The sequence below is a fragment of the Mustela putorius genome, unplaced genomic scaffold (assembly GCF_011764305.1).
Source record: "Mustela putorius furo isolate JIRA1106 unplaced genomic scaffold, ASM1176430v1.1 tig00003907_pilon_pilon_pilon:0A:0A:0A:0A, whole genome shotgun sequence".
NCBI lineage: Eukaryota > Metazoa > Chordata > Mammalia > Carnivora > Mustelidae > Mustela > Mustela putorius.
In genome coordinates, this window is record NW_025422055.1 from 2,663,665 (window position 1) to 2,682,939 (window position 19,275).

At 43.1% G+C, this 19,275-nt stretch overlaps 1 protein-coding gene across 1 annotated transcript in view; it reads right to left on the reverse strand.

Moving 5' to 3' along the window:
• LOC101686371 (F-actin-uncapping protein LRRC16A) overlaps positions 1–19,275 on the reverse strand; it is a 265,401-nt gene that overhangs the window by 88,849 nt on the left and 157,277 nt on the right. The window contains 5 exon segments of the mRNA XM_045068435.1: positions 1,498–1,602; positions 4,622–4,698; positions 4,835–4,912; positions 7,393–7,496; positions 14,904–14,990. Of these exon segments, the coding sequence (XP_044924370.1) occupies positions 1,498–1,602; positions 4,622–4,698; positions 4,835–4,912; positions 7,393–7,496; positions 14,904–14,990 (451 nt within the window).

Sequence of the window (19,275 nt, forward strand, 5' to 3'; positions counted from 1 at the left end):
GAATCTTTAGCCGCGGAACCTTTTCTCTCACGTTAAGATTTTTACTAAGTGAAACACAGAACTGAAGAGATTACTGACAGAACACTATTAAATATTCCCATAAATAACAGGCCACAAGATTTAACAGTTACAAAATAACTCTTGAGATATAATTTTTATCAGCAGGTCTCTATGCTAAACAGTACACAGTAAAACCCAGTGCTGTGGTGGTGTGGAACGTTCTACAGAATCACTGATGCTAACCAGTGAAGAGCGACTCTGTATTTCACAGGACCGAGAACACGGAAAGGACTGGAGTACCGGGTATCTGTCAGGAACTTCTGAATAAGCAATCTCGTAGCGGTACACTGAGGACAAGGATCAGTCCGGATCTGCTTTCTACCCAGCGCCCTCCTCATGTCTGGCATGGTGTAAATGCTCCACAAATATTAGCTCAATGAATGAATGAGTGAATGAAGTAAATATAACTAAATTCTTATGGATCCCCATTTGGAATACTGATTCCATTGGTTTGCGTAATAGCAAACTCAATGTATTAACTCAATGTTTAAGAAGGAGGCCTGCTGATGACCACTGGATTTTTTTCTTGGCACTGGACTAGATCTACTGTCCTTAAAGACGTCCAGTTGTTTTGGTCTTATGGTGCCATAGGAGATACTGCGATTGATTTCACACCTCTCGAAAGAAAAAAGGCAAGTCACAAATTAGTTGAAGATTAATTTTCTAATAAAATGAATAGCAGACACTGATTTTAGCACGTCACACAAATTACAAGGGAAAAATTAAATGCTGACTTACATGCCAGCTGGGGAAATGAGAAATCTGTGCATGTATTTGAACACGTGTGACCTGTATGTGTTCGTAACTACCCGAAAATATGTTCTTTAGACTCGAAGGGAATTTGATCCTATAGCCCTTCTGATTATTTCTGGCCCTGGTGAACAGAAATTTCAAGGACGACAAATTATCCTCAAATCTTATTTTAGTTAAAGAGCTCAACTTCCCCGCTAGGGATACTAACCCAGCCAAGTAAACACACGGAACAGACAGCCTCTGCTGACTGAAGTAATTCAGGAACTAAAGCATCTGAAAATGGACTCCGTTGCAAACGGACTGTGCACAGTTTACTATGCTTAGGAGAAATACGGAGAATAAGTATTGATTAGAACACACACATGGAAATACCTAAAGCTCAACAGACGTTAACACAAAAGCAGTGATACCTGGCGGGGCAACATCTACGGATCAGTGACAACTGCCAAGATCATAAACCAAAGAAAGGTTTTTTTTCTCCCCTTGGAAACGCAATACTATCAACAGGGCACAATGTCTTCAAAAAGAATGTGATCTCCTTTTTGTGCCCCGAAATGAGAAAGGCATTTTCATCTGCTTTGCCTGTCTTAGGATTACGTGTCTTCTGCTTCCCCTTCCCTCAAGCACATTCGTAATAACAAACTGAATGTTAAGCGATCTGGAGAAAATGAATTAACGACTCACTTTAACGGCTCAGGAGACAGTTTTGTGCCTGAAAGGTTGAGTTGCATCAGGGACAGGGAGCTACTGAAAAACTGTTTGAAGGACGGGGGCACTTCTTTTCCTTTCCTGAAAAACAAAATGTGAGAGTGATACCAGCTGTTACACTTGGGGTCTGGTAGCCCATTTCTGGATTGGCAAAGTTACCCACTGCTTATTCAGACACCGGGGGAAAAAAAATCCATGACTCCATTATATTTTGGGGAGAAATTCAAAGGTAAAAAGAAACAAAATGTCTGGAAGCTAAATAAATCCAGTATCATCAAAGTAATGATGGGAGAAGTTAAGACATTTCATATAAGTCCTTAAAACTACCACCACTCTTTGTAGCCAAGGATCTCAAACTGTGTTTTACCCATAGATCTCCTTGTTGGAATTTTTAAGAAACTAGAGGTAAAAGAGGATGTCTAGTTCTCACAATTTATTTTTATTTTTATTTATTTTATTTATTTGACAAGTAGGCAGAGAGGCAGGCAGAGAGAGAGGGGGAAGCAGGCTCCTCGCCTGAACAGAGAGCCCAATGTGGGACTCAACCCCAGGACCCTGAGACCACGACCTGAGCCAAAAGCAGAGGCTCAACCCACTGAGACACCCAGGTACCCTATTTCTCCCAATTTAATGAGCTTTCCCTCTGGGTGGCACTGAATACTAAGGATCATTACAGGCACTGGGCAAAACTGTTAGACGCGGCCCGTCTCAGGTACAAAGACATGACCTAATGTTGAGCTCAGTAACAACAAAAAGTCTGAATGGCTTGATGCCTGCTCACCTCCTATATCCATAGGGCAAATCTAATCATTTCAGGTCAAATATTAAAAAAAAAAAAAAAAGAACTTCAAAGGAGATGGCTACAGACTGCAAATATGGGCCGTTGTTATGGTAGAAACTGTACATCTCAGAAAGAAGGCGGAGTCCATGCCACACTAGGAGGGTCTTGGGAAAACAAGAGCCCAGGATCAGAGTTGGAACGTGAACCCATGGCTTCTTTTGCTCTATCTGCTAGAAGTGACGCGAGTCCCGGTGCGGCAAGCACTCAGCCGGGCAGAGAGGAAGCTCTCAGTTAATGGTAGTTATTCAGACTCTCGGGGCAGAGGCTAGGCTAGCGGTCTAGCTCAAGCACGTATTTCTTGTACAGAGGTCCAGGAAAGCCTGTCAACGTTGGTTTTAAAACAAGGTAATTTCAGGCTACCTAAGAACAACTACCTAAGCAACCAGAATCTCTACGAGGTTGACAAATAAATTTAAGAGGAAAGAGAATTCTCGGAGAATATATATTAGATGTTTCCAATGAACTCTGGTGCCTATAATGGAATGATGTAAGCTTGTATACTCCTGTTCGTTTTTGATGGTAAATGTTGCTAAAATGCTCACTGAATATACTTCTCCTACTACTTGACTGGATGTCTACTGTACCAACGTTTTCAAATACCCACTGCTCCTTTCTGTGGGAGGACCATACTTCATTCCCCCACTGCTGGCAGGCGTGGCCAGGCAAGTCCCTTGGCCAAGAGGACATCCCATCAGACAGAAGTGACGTGTGTGACTTCCAGAAGGAAGCTGCACCAGCTCGTATGAGCTATAACTCTTTTTCCTCTGCTATGTGGCTAGAGATCTGCGTTCTGGAATCAAGGCAGTATGGCCACTCACAAGCGACATGTCACAAGACCACCACTGCGGAAGGCCATGGAGGTGGGGGTGGGGAGGGAGGACCATTTGTTGCTACAGAGCGACTCACCTACCCTGACTGATACATGTAGGAACAAAAGTATGAACAGCCTGGCTGACAGTCCACAGCTCAGGGTAAACACATGAACCTCAAGGTAATTACTAAGGGCTGGTTAGGACTGTGCCTAGGTGACGGGCTGGGTATTTAATCACAACTTCTCACTGGATAAGCGCGGTCCTACTCTGTAAGCTTAAGAGCTCTGAAGGCCAGTCGTCCCAGAGGAGGCGCCTGGGGGGGCTCTCATGTTATTCGGTTGAGGTGCTTGTGGCATATTTTTGCTCCTGTAAAGATTCACTTCACCACTGAAGTAATGGACTGACTGCGCTCTAAAATATAGAATAATTTATTTGCGAGGCACAACTATAGAATAAAGCCGGCTGAACAGCCTAATTTTCCAAACAAGTGAGGGTTATGCCTTTGAATATAATATACCAAAATGGTAACTTACTAAAATGGAGGTATTTCGAGTAGTCAGCAATTCTCCCTATTATTACAAGGCACATAATGACGAAAATATTGTTTGTGATCTACGGTCAATATTCTGAATGCTAAGGGTCATGCGGTATTAACACACTGGACGGTCCCAGAATTTCACAGGTGCGAACCCCAGGTACTCTTGATAACTCTTCCTTCCTTTCCCTCCATTTTAAGTCGCTGCTGTTTGTGGATACTCGCTGCTTCTAACCCAACGCCCGACACCGCAAACAATTCTAAGTCAGCAAGTAGAAGTGAGGTGCTCAGGCTGGCCCTCCAATTCTACAAATTAAAATTCATGAATCCAGGGCGAACCTGGGTGGCTGTCAGCTAAGCGGCCGACTCATGATTTTGGCTCAGGTCAGGATCTCAGGGTCATGGGATCGAGCCCCGCATTGGGGTCCCTGCTCAGCGCAGAGTCTGCTTGAGTTTCTCTCTCTCCCTGCCTTTCCGCCCCTCCCTCCTCCATCCTCTCTCTCTCTAGAATAAATAAATAAATGTTTTTTTAAAAATTTCATTAAAAAAAAAAAAATGCATGAGTTTGGGGCAGGCTCTACTCTTTGCCCCGCAAGGGAGTTTATACTTGTTTCCCAGTTTGTTGTTGGGAAGCCCCTTCTAGAAGAGCTTTTCCTGTATGAAAAGAGAGGGCCCGTCCCACGGGGCAAGCGGCCGTTAGCTCACATAGCAGGCTTGGGGGACGGCAAGGAACATCCATCACACTGCAGTGAGAACGTACAACAAAAACTCGTACTTCCAAGGCCTCGCATTCGCAGATTACGGTTTAAGGCCACCTCCCTGCACACACAACCCATATCCTTTACCGCTTTGTTTTCAGATCACGACAACAGACACTCCTGGAGGACAAGGGTGACAGGTACAAACCCATACCGGTGCGAGAAGACAGCTCTGGAGAGATTGAGCACAGCTAAATACTGGAGGCATCCGCGGAGAAGAGCTGCACAGACCTGTGAAAGAGAGAAGGCGCTCTCAGCCTCCAGGATTTCGGGGCCTAAGAGACAACTTCATGACGGAGAAAGCCCTCTCTTGATCCCCCGTAAATGGCTGCTCTGACACCCCAGCCCAGTATCCAAAAAACATTACCATGTCCAGGGAACATTCCGTGTTGGATAAATCCAGATGAGCAATGGCATTGGGCTGGGCCAAAAAACTGTACATGTACTTGAGATAAAAAAAAAAAAAAAAAAAAAACAAAACAAACACATTAGGATCTAGAAACACACGCGTGCACATTAATATTTTAAAAAGAAGTTACCCACGTAACTTTCATTCCCATAACATTCTCTGCTCTTCCCAAGAGGACAAGCAGAATTTTATGTCCGTCCATGCCGTCCCTGAGAGCAAAGTTATTTGAAATAACTGAGAGCAAAGAATATTTAAAATAATATTATGTCTGAGTTTAAAAAAAAAAAAAAAAGGCCAAATGAACTCTTGGCTGCCAAACCCCCTTTTGTTACACATGACTTAGTTTTCCTGATTAACTCCATTTTTATAATTTTGGAGCAGTGCTAATTAATTTTAACTGCTAAGATTAAAATACCACCTGACTAGCACTCACCCTCTCAAAATGCTAATCACTTTTGAAAGTGTTCAAAGATCTACTAATTTGAATTTGAACCATCAAATGGTCTCAGGCTATATACTCTCTTCCATCCAGTGCAACGATTTTTTTCTACCCTTAGTTACTTCCAAAATCTAACAAGAAAGGGTCGGATGGCACTATAGGTTTAGGTTGTTGTTGTTGTTTTTAATTTCACACATAGTTAGACATGTCAGGTTTCGAACGCTCCCTAAACTCTCCCCTTATTCCTGTGCAAGACCATCAATACAACAAATGGAAGAGTTCTCAGCTCTTCTCTACTTGCCCCGAGGAACCACAGCCAGAGTCCACCGAGAGCAAACCAAGTCCAGGCTCCTGCCCCCAGGAAAACAACTACATTCTCCTTAGCTTCTCTGGATGTCAACAGATCCTTGCAAAAACTAACGAGCTTACACCGAGATGTCCTCATCCTTAGTAAAGACTCATGGTGCAGTGGCTTAGCTCTATCATGCTTGAGCAAAATTCTCTCTACCAACTCGGAAAAGCAAAAGACTCTCCTGTAAATACTTTAGAATAACTAGACACACACAGCAGACTGGATTATGAGAAGTTCTGATCCAGAGAAATAATTTGCTCTTGCTTCTGTAACGACCTCGGCCTCTCTTGGGCTTTGCTGGGCATGTGGGTCTCCTCTTGGCCACCAGCTGGGGGAGCTCTAATCACCCTCCACAGGTGACAAGACCCTACTTGGCCAACAGCACCTCTCCGAAGAGGCAGGTCCAGCTCGGCCCCTGGCCCTGAAGACAGGGGCCGGGTAAGCCCCTCCCTGCTCCTGCTGGATGGCTCCCAGAACCTCCCAGAACCTGTCCAGGGCTGTGAGCCCACTGCCACAGGCCTCGAGTTTCCACTTCACTTTCCCCAGAGGCAAGCGGGCGCAAGACCCACTCTGTCTGAAAAAATCCCGGGCTGCTTTGCTATCTACCTCACGTGACTATTAATGTCCCTATGTTAGCAGAGTCTTATTATTTAATCTTCAGGCTCCTTTTTTATCCCTCCATTTCCCTAGTTCGCCACCGTAACGTCTTAGTGATCTCCCATCTGACTTCCAGTTTCATATTGGGAGGAAGCAGACCTATGAATCATCATGGGAGGTGATAACTAACATGGACCGGCCATGCATTGAAGAAAATCACGGCACACTGGGAACCAGTGTTGCTTAAAATGGGTTCAAGTGTCAGGGAGAGGGAAGAAATCCTACAAAAGACTGTGGCAATATTCCCTGCCTTACAGGGAAAGTAAAACACAAGGAAAATGGGAATACATTTCACAGTGGTTCTCACCCCCACGAAGAGGCAGAACACGCATGAGGAGGGTTCTTCAAAGACGCGCACTTGTTGTCGGCTCTACACGACAAGGAAGCATTGCTTCTAAATTCTGTCACAGAGACCAGAGGGGACAACTCCTCAAATCTGAGAGTGAGATCACACCTAATTCACTGTACTGATAAAATCTGCCAGCCATTTATATTACTGATTTAGCTGCAGGAAAGTCTTATTTCATCATAGGGGAAACTTTTTGCCTTTAAATTTGAACTTATTTAAAGAGTGGCCCCAATGTATTCCCAACCCTCCCTTTTCCCTACTGTATTCATGGAATATAGGATTGGACTTTATCCCAAAATCCTTTTACAACTGTAAACTATTAAAAAACAAAACAAAAAAACAAACAGAAACACCTGTCTTCTCAACAATATTACTTAATGAGGAAATCATTCAGTTTACATTTCTAATCTTTCTTATCAGACAATTATAAGAGGTTCAATAATGGTTAAAAGGAAGTGGGGGAAAAAGGTCCTTCAGAAAAAGTGTTTCCAAAAAGAATTCACACGTTAGCAATATCAAGTTAACAGAGGAAAACATCTATGCATTAGACTACATGTAATTAAGGACGGCTCTGGGATTTTTCTCTAAAATACATCCTAAGCTCATAACTAAATGATCTGAAACTCTCCTGAGAAGAGAGGAAAGCCATGTCTGGAAATCATTCCAGGCTAATGGAATACGGTGTCTTTGAACATGGCTGTGAGGAAAGGAAAGCTTACCGAGAGGTCGTCTCCGCGGAGGATGTTCCCTGAGAGGTCGAGATGGGTAAGGGTGGTGGCGGTCAGCGGGTTGGCACTGAGTGACTGAGAAAGGCTGTTCACCCCTGCAACATGGAGAAGACCCAGCTCGTTTTCCACTCCGGGAAACAAAATGAGGTTTGGGAGTGTCTATAAATGGCCCCATCAGATTGCAGGACAGAGGTTAGCCACAAGTACTGTCCCCAAAGGTAGGACTGTCTTCTTCCCACCTCCCCTCGGGGTGAGCGGCGGAGTCAAGGACACAGCCATCTCACTGGGCAGGAGAGAGAAACAGAACTGGCTTCCTTCTGCTCCACTTCTGATGTGGCTGGAAAGGCCGGGACTGGGAAGTGCCAGAATGAGGCACGAGAGTCGAACTGGTCATTTCTAGCTTTCTCTTAATTCTGTTTGGTGCCCCTGACTTGGTGTGTGGGATTTAAGTGATGCGGTGGTACCTACAGGCACTTCTTGCTATTTAAAGTACTTAGAAGTTAAGGTAGGAGTCAGATAACGGTTCTACCTAATACATCATTCCCAAGGCAAAATTCAGAGGGAAATGGATTTTTCAGAAAGGGTGAGAACACGATCTGCATACAATATAAGCAGCAATCAAAAGCAAAAATGGATAATTAACACTCTACACACTACTGACACACGTAACATAAAAAGCTCGGATCAGAGTCCACTGAACGGAACAGAATGGAACAGGGTCTCGCCACCTCCAAAAACCAGGAACAAATACATGAGGAGGACGAGAGAGTTCTGTGAGGGGAGAACCACGTTCTTTCCTAAGCGGTAATAGTCACGGAGGCACGGCTGCTGGTGGGTTCTCCTCAGGCCACTTCTCTCCCCGGGGAGAGGAAGGCTCTAGAAGGCAGTCCCTACAAAATGGGAGCTCAGGGGCACCTGGGTGGCTCAGTGGGTTAAGCCTCTGCTTTCACCTCAGGTCATGATCTCAGGGTCCTGGGATTGAGCCCCCCACTGGGCTCTCTGATCAGCGGGGAACCTGCTTCCTCTCTCTCTCTTTCTCTGCCTATTATGTGATCTCTGTCTGTCAAGTAAATAAATAAAATTTTTAAAAAAACAAAAAGAAAAAAAAAAAAAAAAACAAAAACAAAAATGGGAGCTCAGCAGAGCCTGGCCGCTTGTGGGGATTGGAAGAGGTTAACACACACAGCAGCTCGGATGTTCATTCTTAGGGTAACAGAGATGGGGACATAGCCAAGCTCTTCATGTCTCTATGGTCAACAGTTCCAATGTGTGTAGTCTGGAAATATGGTGATTTCTAAACTGGATATACATTCAAAAATTTTTTTCCAGCAAAAATCTTAAAAACCCCAGCCTGTCTTGAGCACCCTACAGGGAGACAGGGAAGCTGGTGGGGGGGGGGTGGTCCCCACTTCCACAGACCTTCCTTGGGATAAGGGACAGGGTGGGGCCTGCCAGTGGGCGTCAGAATTGGCCACAGTGGCAGAACTCAGAGAAGCCAGGAAAAAAGCAGAAGGTCCCAAGAACAGCCTCGCACGGGAGCTGGTCTCTGCTCCAAGGGTTTGGAATGTTTGCTGCATGGGACTGATGAAAGGGTTACTATCTTATCCTCTGCCTTTGGGGGGTTACACAACTGACTGCAGAATGTCTGTGTCTGATAAAGACAACTGAGCCATTTCTCAGGGGTGACTGTGCCTCTGGGTATTGGGAGAGAGAGAAGAGACAGAAGTGCAGAGGGAAAAATATTTTAGTTCCGCACCAGGAAGCAGATCTTGGCTATCAAATTCAACATTTGTTAAGTGCTCGTAAAAATGTTTATAAAATGCTGGGGATTGGGAAAGAAATGTAAATGAGACCCATTCATTGCCCTTAAAAAGTTCAAAGACCATCAAGAAGGAAACTGAATAAACTCCAGCATGAAAAATCAGCACTGCACAAGGAATATGTATTCACTGCAACAAAAGCTTATCTAAGACCGACTGTCCGCCAGGCATGGGCTTTTGAGACCCTGGATCTGTGATGTTACCCTCGAAAAGACAGTGGAATGAGAGAGAGACGCAGTCAAATAATCATAATTCAGTGAGGTAGGTTCTAGAGGTAAGAGACAGGAGCTTGGCAATGAAGGTGGTGGAGATTTGATTGATGATGCTGGGTAAAAGGAACTTGCCATGGCCTACAGAAGGTTAATTTCTGGAGGTAACATCTTCAGTGGGTACCGTTACTGGTAGGACTAGTGTATTTTGTAATGGAATAATTGAGTTGCAAGCGTGGAGAATACCAGATTGTCTCCCATCAAGAAAATCATTTGTAAAATCCCTTCCTTAGTGAGGTATAACAAAGCTCAACAAATAAATTCCAAAATTAGAAGGTCAAATGAGTCTCGACAGGAAAAGGCTCCTTGACAAGTGTGGGCGCTTGGCAGTTGGCCAACACCTGAACAGAAGAAGCAGGAGAGAATTATATTCTCAGCTCAGCTTCCTGCCACTAAATCAGAATGAAGGACTTCCGCTCCCACCTCTGGAGCCCAATCCACGTGAGGCTTCTGTGAACAGGCACAAAAACAGCAGGAAAATACAAAAATATAGGATGGGAAAAAAATCAGGGCTCTCACAACTCAAACTCAGCAGATTCACATGCTATTCTCGATGCCGGCTGTCTAGTGATTGTGACCATGCTTCGTACTTATTATTGGAGTGTTTACAGCTGGAAAAAGGTGGTACCAGATGGCCTAGCACGGACGTAATCTGGCAACCAGCAGGATATTTACTAGAAATCCAGAAAACTATCATTTAGCTAACATCTGAGGGAGAGAAAGGGTATTTAGAGACAGTGGGGATGTCATGAGGAGATTTTTAAAAAATCTGTCTTGAATTAGGGAGCCATGAATATACATGTTTTCACAGAAGTAAAATACAAATGTTAGTCAAATTCAGCAAAAGATTAAAACTGCAATGTAATCTGAGTCGTTGTGAATCTTCAAAGCTTTCGGATACTACAAGAAAATCTGCAAGAACAACGAAATCCTTTAAGAAATTCTCCTTTTTTATGAGGGAAAAAAAAAAAAAAACCCCACATTCCAAGACAAACATCTCTTAGGAAGGACAGTTTTAAAAATCTCATTAAACAATATTAACTCTCAAACCACAAATTTTAACGCATACAAACTTTGTGACAGAGGGAAGATAAACGTGACATGATGACCTTTATCTGGGAAGGGCATGGGGAACGTGGGTCTGTCCTCGCTCAGGAGGAAGCTGAGGATCTCTGCTCTGCCTGGGGGACCTCCCACCCTCATAACACCTGGAGGGACAGGGACATAGTGAGGGGTGGCACAGAGGTACCCCAGACCCCATGTTTGTCCTTGAGAGGATAAACGATCACCACATCCCTCTCTTTCTATTTCACAGTCATGAACAAATAAAATAAATAAATTCAAGTTGGTCTGCTCCATCTTAAAAAAAGTTGGACCACACAGCACGGTGATTATAGTTAATACCGTATCGTATATTTGAAAGCTGCTGAGCGTAGATCATAAACGTTCTCATCACAGGGTAAAAGGAAATTGGAACTGTGTGTTGACAGATGTTAACTAGACTTATTGTGGTGATCACTTCACAATATATAGGTAGGAAATCATTATCTTGTATACCTGACACTAATTTTAAAAAGTTATACCTATGGAGCACATGATAAATAATTAAAATTTTTTTAAGGTTTCATTTATTTATTAGAGAGAGAGCAAGACAGAGAGCACAAGCATGGGGAGCAGCAGGCTCCTCGCTGAGCAGGGAGCCCGATGCGGGACCCAATCCCAGGACCCCGAGATCATGACCTGATCCAAAGGCAGAGGTTTAACCGACTGAGCCACCCAGGCGCCCAATGATTAATACTTTTAGTGTGTAGGGAATATATATAAATTAAGAAGGAAGATTAACATGGCAAATAGAAAGGTAACAAAGGATGGAAACTAGTAACTTCCTCCAAAAGATCAATGACCAAGAAACGGGAGGGTGCAGGGAGTGGGGGCTGGGGGAGAATTTACCTCAGCAAGACGCGAAGAAACTAAAATTCAAATATCAGAACACTTGGAGGCGCCTGGGTGGCTTAGTCAGTTAACTGTCTGACTCTTGGTCGTGATCTCATGGGTCGTGAGATCAAGCCTCACCCTCGGGCTCCCTGCTCAGCAGGGAGTCTGCCTGAAGATTCTCTCCCTCTACCCCACCCCCACTCGTGAACACTCTCTCGCTCTCTTTCTTAAATAAATAGATCCTTTTAAAAAAATCAGGACACTTTTGCTTACATGCTTGTTAAAAAAAGAAAAAGAATAATATCCACGGGTAGTGGGAATGTGGATACTTGGACAAAGAACTCGGAGGACAACGTGACAACGAATACACAAAGAAAGCGTTAAAAAAAATGCTCGACCTTTGGGATTTAACAATTCCACTTAGAGAAATTTATCCTCAATGAGAAGGTAACAAATGACCAGTAATTACATACAGAAGTCACGTTAGCACTGTTTGCATTGCTGAAAAGGTAGAAACCCCACAAATGTTCACCAACAGCCCACTTAAATCAATTATGGGGCGTCCCCCGCATGCTGGAACAGCATATGCGGCCACTGAGAGCACTCACGTGTATGTGGTCACAGTATCCAACGCCGAGAGAAAGTTTACAAAATGGCAAGCATCCTGTAATACCATTTGTGTGTGTGTCTGTACGTGGGCAGACAGAACAACTATGCACAGACAGACAGACCAACTACATACAGACAGAAGCTGCATGGAAGGCAGGTGCCGGGCGTCAGCGGGGGCAGTCTCCTAATGGTGTGGCACAGGCATGATGAGTAACTGTGGCTCTCTTATTTATACCTTCCAGTATCTTCTAAATCTTTACCATGAATATACAATGCATTGATAATCGTCAGAAAAAGGTTTCTATGAAACTGATTTGCTGGAGTAGAGAAGTGGTAACGTCATTGGACGGCACTTAGCTTTGAGACCTGTGGACGGCTTCCAGCACCAGCACAAAATACAGACTCCTGGGCAAATGTGCCCCTTTGGGAAGTCACTAGAACGCCTAAACCTAACTGTCTGCGCGTCAAATCATGAGACTTAGAGGAATAACCCCAATTTCAAATCGCTCTTAGGGTAACTGTGTGGTGGGAATAAAGCAGGACTAGGTGACTGTAACAGGACCTAGGGACCGCTTTGCTGGCGACCCGCTCGCCTGTGACACATGCAGTAGGGACCCAGAACAGGCCAGGTGCCAGAGACGCAGCAATGGCAGAGGCAAAGGCCTTAATGTCCGGAAGCTCCCAGGCTAGGACACAATCAACACATAATTGGAAACAGGCTAAAGCAGAGGAATATGCAAAGTGCGATGGAACCGAGAGAAAGAAGCATCCACTTGTGCAGGGTGGGGTAGGAAAAGGCTTCAGGGAGGAAGGGGGACAGATGCTCAGTCTCACAACAGGGGCAGGACTCAGAAGGTCCAGGGAAGGGGACCCTGGGGTTGTCCGGGGCGGAAGGAGAAGCATGTGAACACACAGGACAGAGCAAGATGCGGACAGTGATGGTGGTGGGGCCCTTTTTGCGCCAAAGTGCACGGTGTGTACATGAACTCACTTTGTCTCACCACCTCTGAGGAGGTACTTTTTTTTCTTTTAAAGATTTTATTTATTTGACAGAGCCAGAAAGAGCATGAGCAGGGGAGGAGCAGAAAGAGAGCCATAAGGAGACTCCATGCTGAGTGTGGAGCCCCACGCGGGGCTTGATCTCACAACCCTAAGATTATGACCTGGGCCAAAATCAAGAGTCAGATGCTTAACTGATGGAGCCATGCAGGTGCCCCACAAATCAGTGTTTTATAAAATAAACTAAAGTAGGAATGCCTGGGTGGCTCATTCGTTACATGTCTGCCTTCCTCTCAGGTCATGATCCTGGGGTCTTGGGATCGAGCCGGTCGGGATCCCTGCTCCGCAAGAAGCCTGCTTCTCCCTCTGCCACTCCCCCTGCTTGTGTTCCCTCTCTCACTGTGTCTCTGTCAAATAAATTAATATAATCTTAACAAAATAAAATAAAATAAACTGAAGCTCTCCAAGAATATATATAAGGGGAGATGTGAGATAATAGAAAATACATATCTATCGGTCTCTGACCCCTATTTATGGAACAAAGTTCCCTAAACCCTCATAATTTCCAAACTATTAAGAGCACTGAGGGCATCTTTTGTTCTATTGAGATGACTGTGGCTGAGCTCCTGGAGGGGGCTGGTCACCAGGGAGACGCACCCATGATTAGAAGCTTCCCTCCACACCCATTCTCCAGGAAGAGGAGAAGGGCTGGAGACTGAGTTAATACTTGACCATGCCTATTGGAGAAGCCTCCAGAAAAATCCCAACAGAATTGGGGGGTTTCCAGGCTGGCCAACGCATCCACACCAGGAGGGTGACACAGCCCAGCTCCACAGGGACAGACACGCCTGCACTCAGGACCCTCCCACACTTTGTCTTATGTATCTCTTCACCTGGCTGTTCACCTGTGTCCTGTATCAGATTCTTTAAGAAACCAGCAAACACAGTATCTTCCTGAGTTCTATGAGCTGCTCTAGCGAATTAACCAAACGCAAGACGAGGTCTTTGGGACCTCCAATAACCGAGGCTGGCAAATGGGGTCTCAAGGATGGCTGGGAGCAATCTAATGGGTCTGAGCCCTTCACCTTCGGGATCTGGGGCCATCTCTGGGTAGACAGTGTCCGAACTGAGCGAAATGGTGGGACACCCAGCTGGTGTTGCCGAGAACGGCTCAGTGTGAGGAAAAACCGCCATGGATCCGGGGACCAGGGGGAAGCGTTTGGTGTGAGTCAAGGAGACACCCAGGAAAGGGAAGCACAAAGGAGGGAAAGAAGTCTGGTTTCACTCTACAGGATGAAAGACTTTCTAAGCAGAATACAAAGCACGTACAAAGGCACAATGCACACAGGGATAAATCAAGCATTATGGGGTGCTGATGTGAAAACGTAACGACAGAACGGACAGATTTATGGAACAACCAGATACAATGAGAGGAGGGTAAGTGGAGTCAGCAAAGACCCTGGGGAAGGAAAGGCAATCTCCAGAGCGGGACAGAGCGGGCAGAGGTGTGATGTGACTGCCCAGTTAGGTTCACCAGTTTTCCATGCAGGAGACTATCCATGTGACTGTGTTTGTGACTGGGGGGATGGGGGTGGGGGCGGGGGAGCAGAGGCAGGGGCAGCCCAGGTAAGCACTCCCCCACCCAAAGTCAAAAAGTTAAATACTCTATTTCAAAGTTATGCTCTATCCTGAAAGCATTTCACTTTAGACAACCAGAATTCCAATTACACCACTTCTTTCTCTTGTAACCATCAGAGTACTGTAATATGTACCCAGATACATAACAGAGCAATAATTCTAACTATTTAAGGTAGCACGGTGTAGCAGAAATATTACAGAAATAAAGCAAAGTAAATAACATATACTGTACCTTTAGGTGACAATGAGGTTTTAGATAAATTTAAATGCTTTAATCCCTTTGGGAGTTTGGCAAATTGAATACTTAAAGAGGACACACCTGAGAAAGGAGGGAAAAAAAGATTATTAGAATGTTCAACTTCTCAGAATTGCATTTGTTTTACAATGCCTGAAAATTAACTTAAATTTGATTCCAACTTAAGCGATCATTTTTTTTCTCATGTCAGGCTTTATTTTCTAATTATCTACCATCACACCTTCTTTTTTCTATTCTCCCTAAAGGATAGGAGAAAAGAAAGATTGCTTAATTAAGAATAACAATATAAAAACTTTACCATTAGAGATGTTTTTCTTTGGACTAAAGTGTTACCCTCTCCTCTACAGTCCTATTTCAAATGCAAATACTCTTAGGAAGAGTGGTATAATTGCTTCTTTTTAACCTGTGTCTTAATGAGTTGATCACTCTTCTGGGTGAGCAGATGCACACTACTTAATTATTGTCAAGAAAACGGTATATTGTTAACTCTTCAGATAACAGCTTCACCTTTAGTACATGGATTCTAATACTTAATTAGCTATGGCTAACAACCTCAGAGTGTGTTTAACTTCTTACAGGTAGGTTGTGCAACTTGAAAAAGCACAGTATTAAAAACCAGAGAGTCTCTAAATTTAATGACCAGACTGGGAGACTGAATACCAGCTAACTCACTCAAGGACTGCAATGAAAGTAAGCAATTCCTGTAGGTCGTTCAACCAGCTCCCTGCTACATGTGAGTTATCGCCTTCCCAGGGGCATGTTCCTGGGAAGGTTCCTGAAATAATATTAACCATATGGTCTCCGAGACTGATTCTCAAACTCCATGCACTGATACAGAACTACCAAGTTGGTCGCTGCCCTATCATATAACCCCCATGCTCTATACACTTTTTCAAAGTTTATCAAGAAACACCTACTGTAGTAGTTAAAGTGATAGTAGAGCACTAAACCTCTAGTTGGGTGTCTCCCCAAGGACGGTGGGTGTTCTGAGAGTCCCTATTTACTTCCCCATGTAATTTCCCAAGTAAGTTTGAAAATCACTGGATTAAATGATGCCACACAGGTTTGTTTATGTGAATAGTTTTCGAGATCTGAATATGCTAATCCACATTATTAATTACGAAGAGGGCACAGGCCTGGTATTTAGCTGATAGAGTCTTGTAAAAGAATATATAATTAATCAGTTAATAGGAACACAGGGAAAAGGGAACCATTTTAGAAATGTAATTAATCCTTAATCCAAAGGGTAGAAAAGGAGAAAAAAAGAACAACGAAAAAATGAGGAAGAAATAAAACAGACATACAGTAGATTGCTATACAAATAAACCAATAATTACAATAAATGTAAATGTTCTAAATAAAAAAAATGTCAAAAATGTATTATCTAAGCAAAAAAAATCAGGTGCTTTCAAGAAACACTCAGAAATACATGTATTCAGAAGTGAACCTAAAAGCATGTAAAAAGTTATATGCGGCAAACACTAACCACAAGAAAATAAGTATGTCTGCAATAATATAAGACTAACATTAGATTTTAAGAGGCAAAGAGGTAAGTGAAACATTTCATTAATGAAGATGAAATCATTTTAAATCTGTATGGTCTGAATTACAGTCTCAAGATGTATAAAGTAAATCCAACAGTAACAGAAGGAAAATAATATTATTATATACACTATATATACATACATGTGTGTGCTACCTTGCAACAGTGGGAGATTTTTAGACACATCTCTGTCAGATGATAAAACAGATTTTAAAAAAAGGATATAAACACATAGATAATACCAAGAACACAATAAAGTGTTTGAAATATTTAAACCACTGTACCTAGTAACTGCAGAACTTATTTCTTCAAAGTACACATAGAGCCTTTATTTACCTAAAGCGACAATATGCTGAGCTTCATGAAAAGCAAGTCTCAACAAATAATATAGAGGAAGTTTCTTAACTGCTGTGAAATCACACAAAGCACATTCTCCAACTGCTACCACTATATGAAATTAACATAGGAATTACAGCAAAAAGAGAATTAGAAAATCCCCAAATCATTAGAACAGAAGCAAGGTATTTCCAAATAAAAAATGAGCCCCCCCCAAAAAAAATCACAAAGGAAATCTTAAAAATATTTTTATTTAAATTTTTTTTAAGATTTTATTTATTTATTTGCCAGAGAAAGAGAGAGCACACAAGCAAGGGGAGCAGCAGGCAGAGGGAAAAGCAGGCTCCCTGCTGAGCAAAGAGCCCGATGCAAGACTCCAACCCAGGACCCCGGGATCATGATCTGAGCTGAAGGCAGATGCTTAATGTTCTGAGCCACCCAGGTGTCCAAAAAAATATTTTTATTTAAATTTTTAAAAACTATGATATCAACATTTTAGGGATACAATTAGAGGCATGCTTAGAGTGAAATCTATAGACCTACTTATGTTACTAAAAAAAAAAAAAAGCTGAAAACTATCTAAGTATCCATCTCAAAGTAGCTGAAAGAAAAGCAGCAAATTAATCTCCACTCCATCCCCATAAACAGGAGGAAAAAAAGATAACAAAGGGAAGAAATCCATTAAATAGAAAGCATCCATAAATAAGTAAATTTAATAAATCCTCTTCTTCAAAAAAACTAATAACATTAATGAGCCCCAGAAAGACTGTTTTTTTTGTTTGTTTGTTTCTTTTTTAAAGGAGAAAAAGAGAAGGATCAAATTATCAAAATCAGAAATAGAAAAAGAAATACTAGTAGAGATCCTACAGACATTCCAAATATAACTAATTTCCTAATAAAAAATACAATTTGCCGAAACTTACATAAGAAGAAATAGATAATCTTGGGGTGCCTGGGTGGCTCAGTGGGTTAAAGCCTCTGCCTTTGGCTCAGGTCATGATCCCAGGGCCCTGGGATCAAGCCCCATGTCTGGCTCTTGCTCAGTGGGGAGCCTGCTTCCCCCCTCTCTCTCTCTGCCTGCCTCTCTGCCTACTTGTGATCTCTGTCAAATAAATAAATAAAATCTTAAAAAGAAGAAGAAGAAATAGATAGTCTCAATAGTTTTCCCTCTATGCAAGAAAGTAAACCCATTATTAAAAACCTCTCCACAAGGAAAAGCAAAATTTGCCTAATATAAAAGAGTATATACTATACAATGCTATTATTTATGAAGTTCAAGAATAAATAGAGCTAACCTCTATTTATCATATCTATCATAACAGAAGTTCATAATAATTACCTTTTCTGAGCCGTAGAGGGCAAGGATGAAAATCACCAGCGCAAAGCAAGAGGGAAGACTGTAAAGCTTGTAAAGCACTGATGATGTTCTTTGTCTCGAGCTTGGTTTTCATGATGAGTGTTCACTTTGTAAAGAGTCAGTAAGATATAAACTTGGGGTTTGTGAACCTTTCTGAATGTACATTACACTTCAATGAAAACTTTTACTTCCCAAAGCTTGGGCATGGGAGATAAAAGAGGAGAAAATGGAGATGGCCATGGGTATGGTGATGTCTTTTTAATGCCTTTTTAGATGTGACACCAAAGGCAGGATCCGTGAAAGACTAACTGGTAAGCTGGACTTCGTTAAATTAAAAAAGTTCTGTTCTGCAAAAGGCAACGTCAAGAGAAGACAAGCCACAGACTGGGAGGAAGTGTTCTCAAGGACTGATATTCAAAATATACCAAGAACTCTTAAAATTCAACAATAATAAACAAGCCAAATGAAAAGGAGCCAAAGACCTTAACAGAACTCTCAGCAAAGAAAGTACACAGACGGCAAACAGGCATATGAAAACATGCTGCACACCCTAGTTCCCCAAGCAAATGCAAATGATGTAATGAGAAGATACGACTACCTACCTACGAGAACGGCCAAAATCAAGAACAGGGCAACACAAATGCTGGCAGGAACTTTCCCAACGGGAACCCATTCATGGCTGGTGTGAATGCAAAATGGCGCAGCCGCTTTGGAAGACAGTTGGTGGTTTCTTATAAAACTTAACATACACCAACATGTGATCCAGCAATCAAGCCAAGGATGTTGAAAACTACAGAAATTCTTGAAAAGTCAAAAGTATGGAGACAGCAGAAAGAGCAGTGATTGCCAGGGCTGGAGGATGAGGGGGTGGGGAGGAGGGATGAACAGGTGGAAGACAGGATTTCTAGGACAGTGACGATCTCCCGTGATACTGCAATGGCGGCTCTGTGTCATCGCGCATCTGTCCAGATTCGCGGAATGTGCACCGAGAGTGAATCCTAATGAAAACTATGGACTTGGGTGATGATGAGATGCTAGTGCAGGTTCCTCCATGGTCAGGAATGTACCATGGGGCGGGGCGGGGCTGTCACTGATAGGGAGGGAGGCTCTGC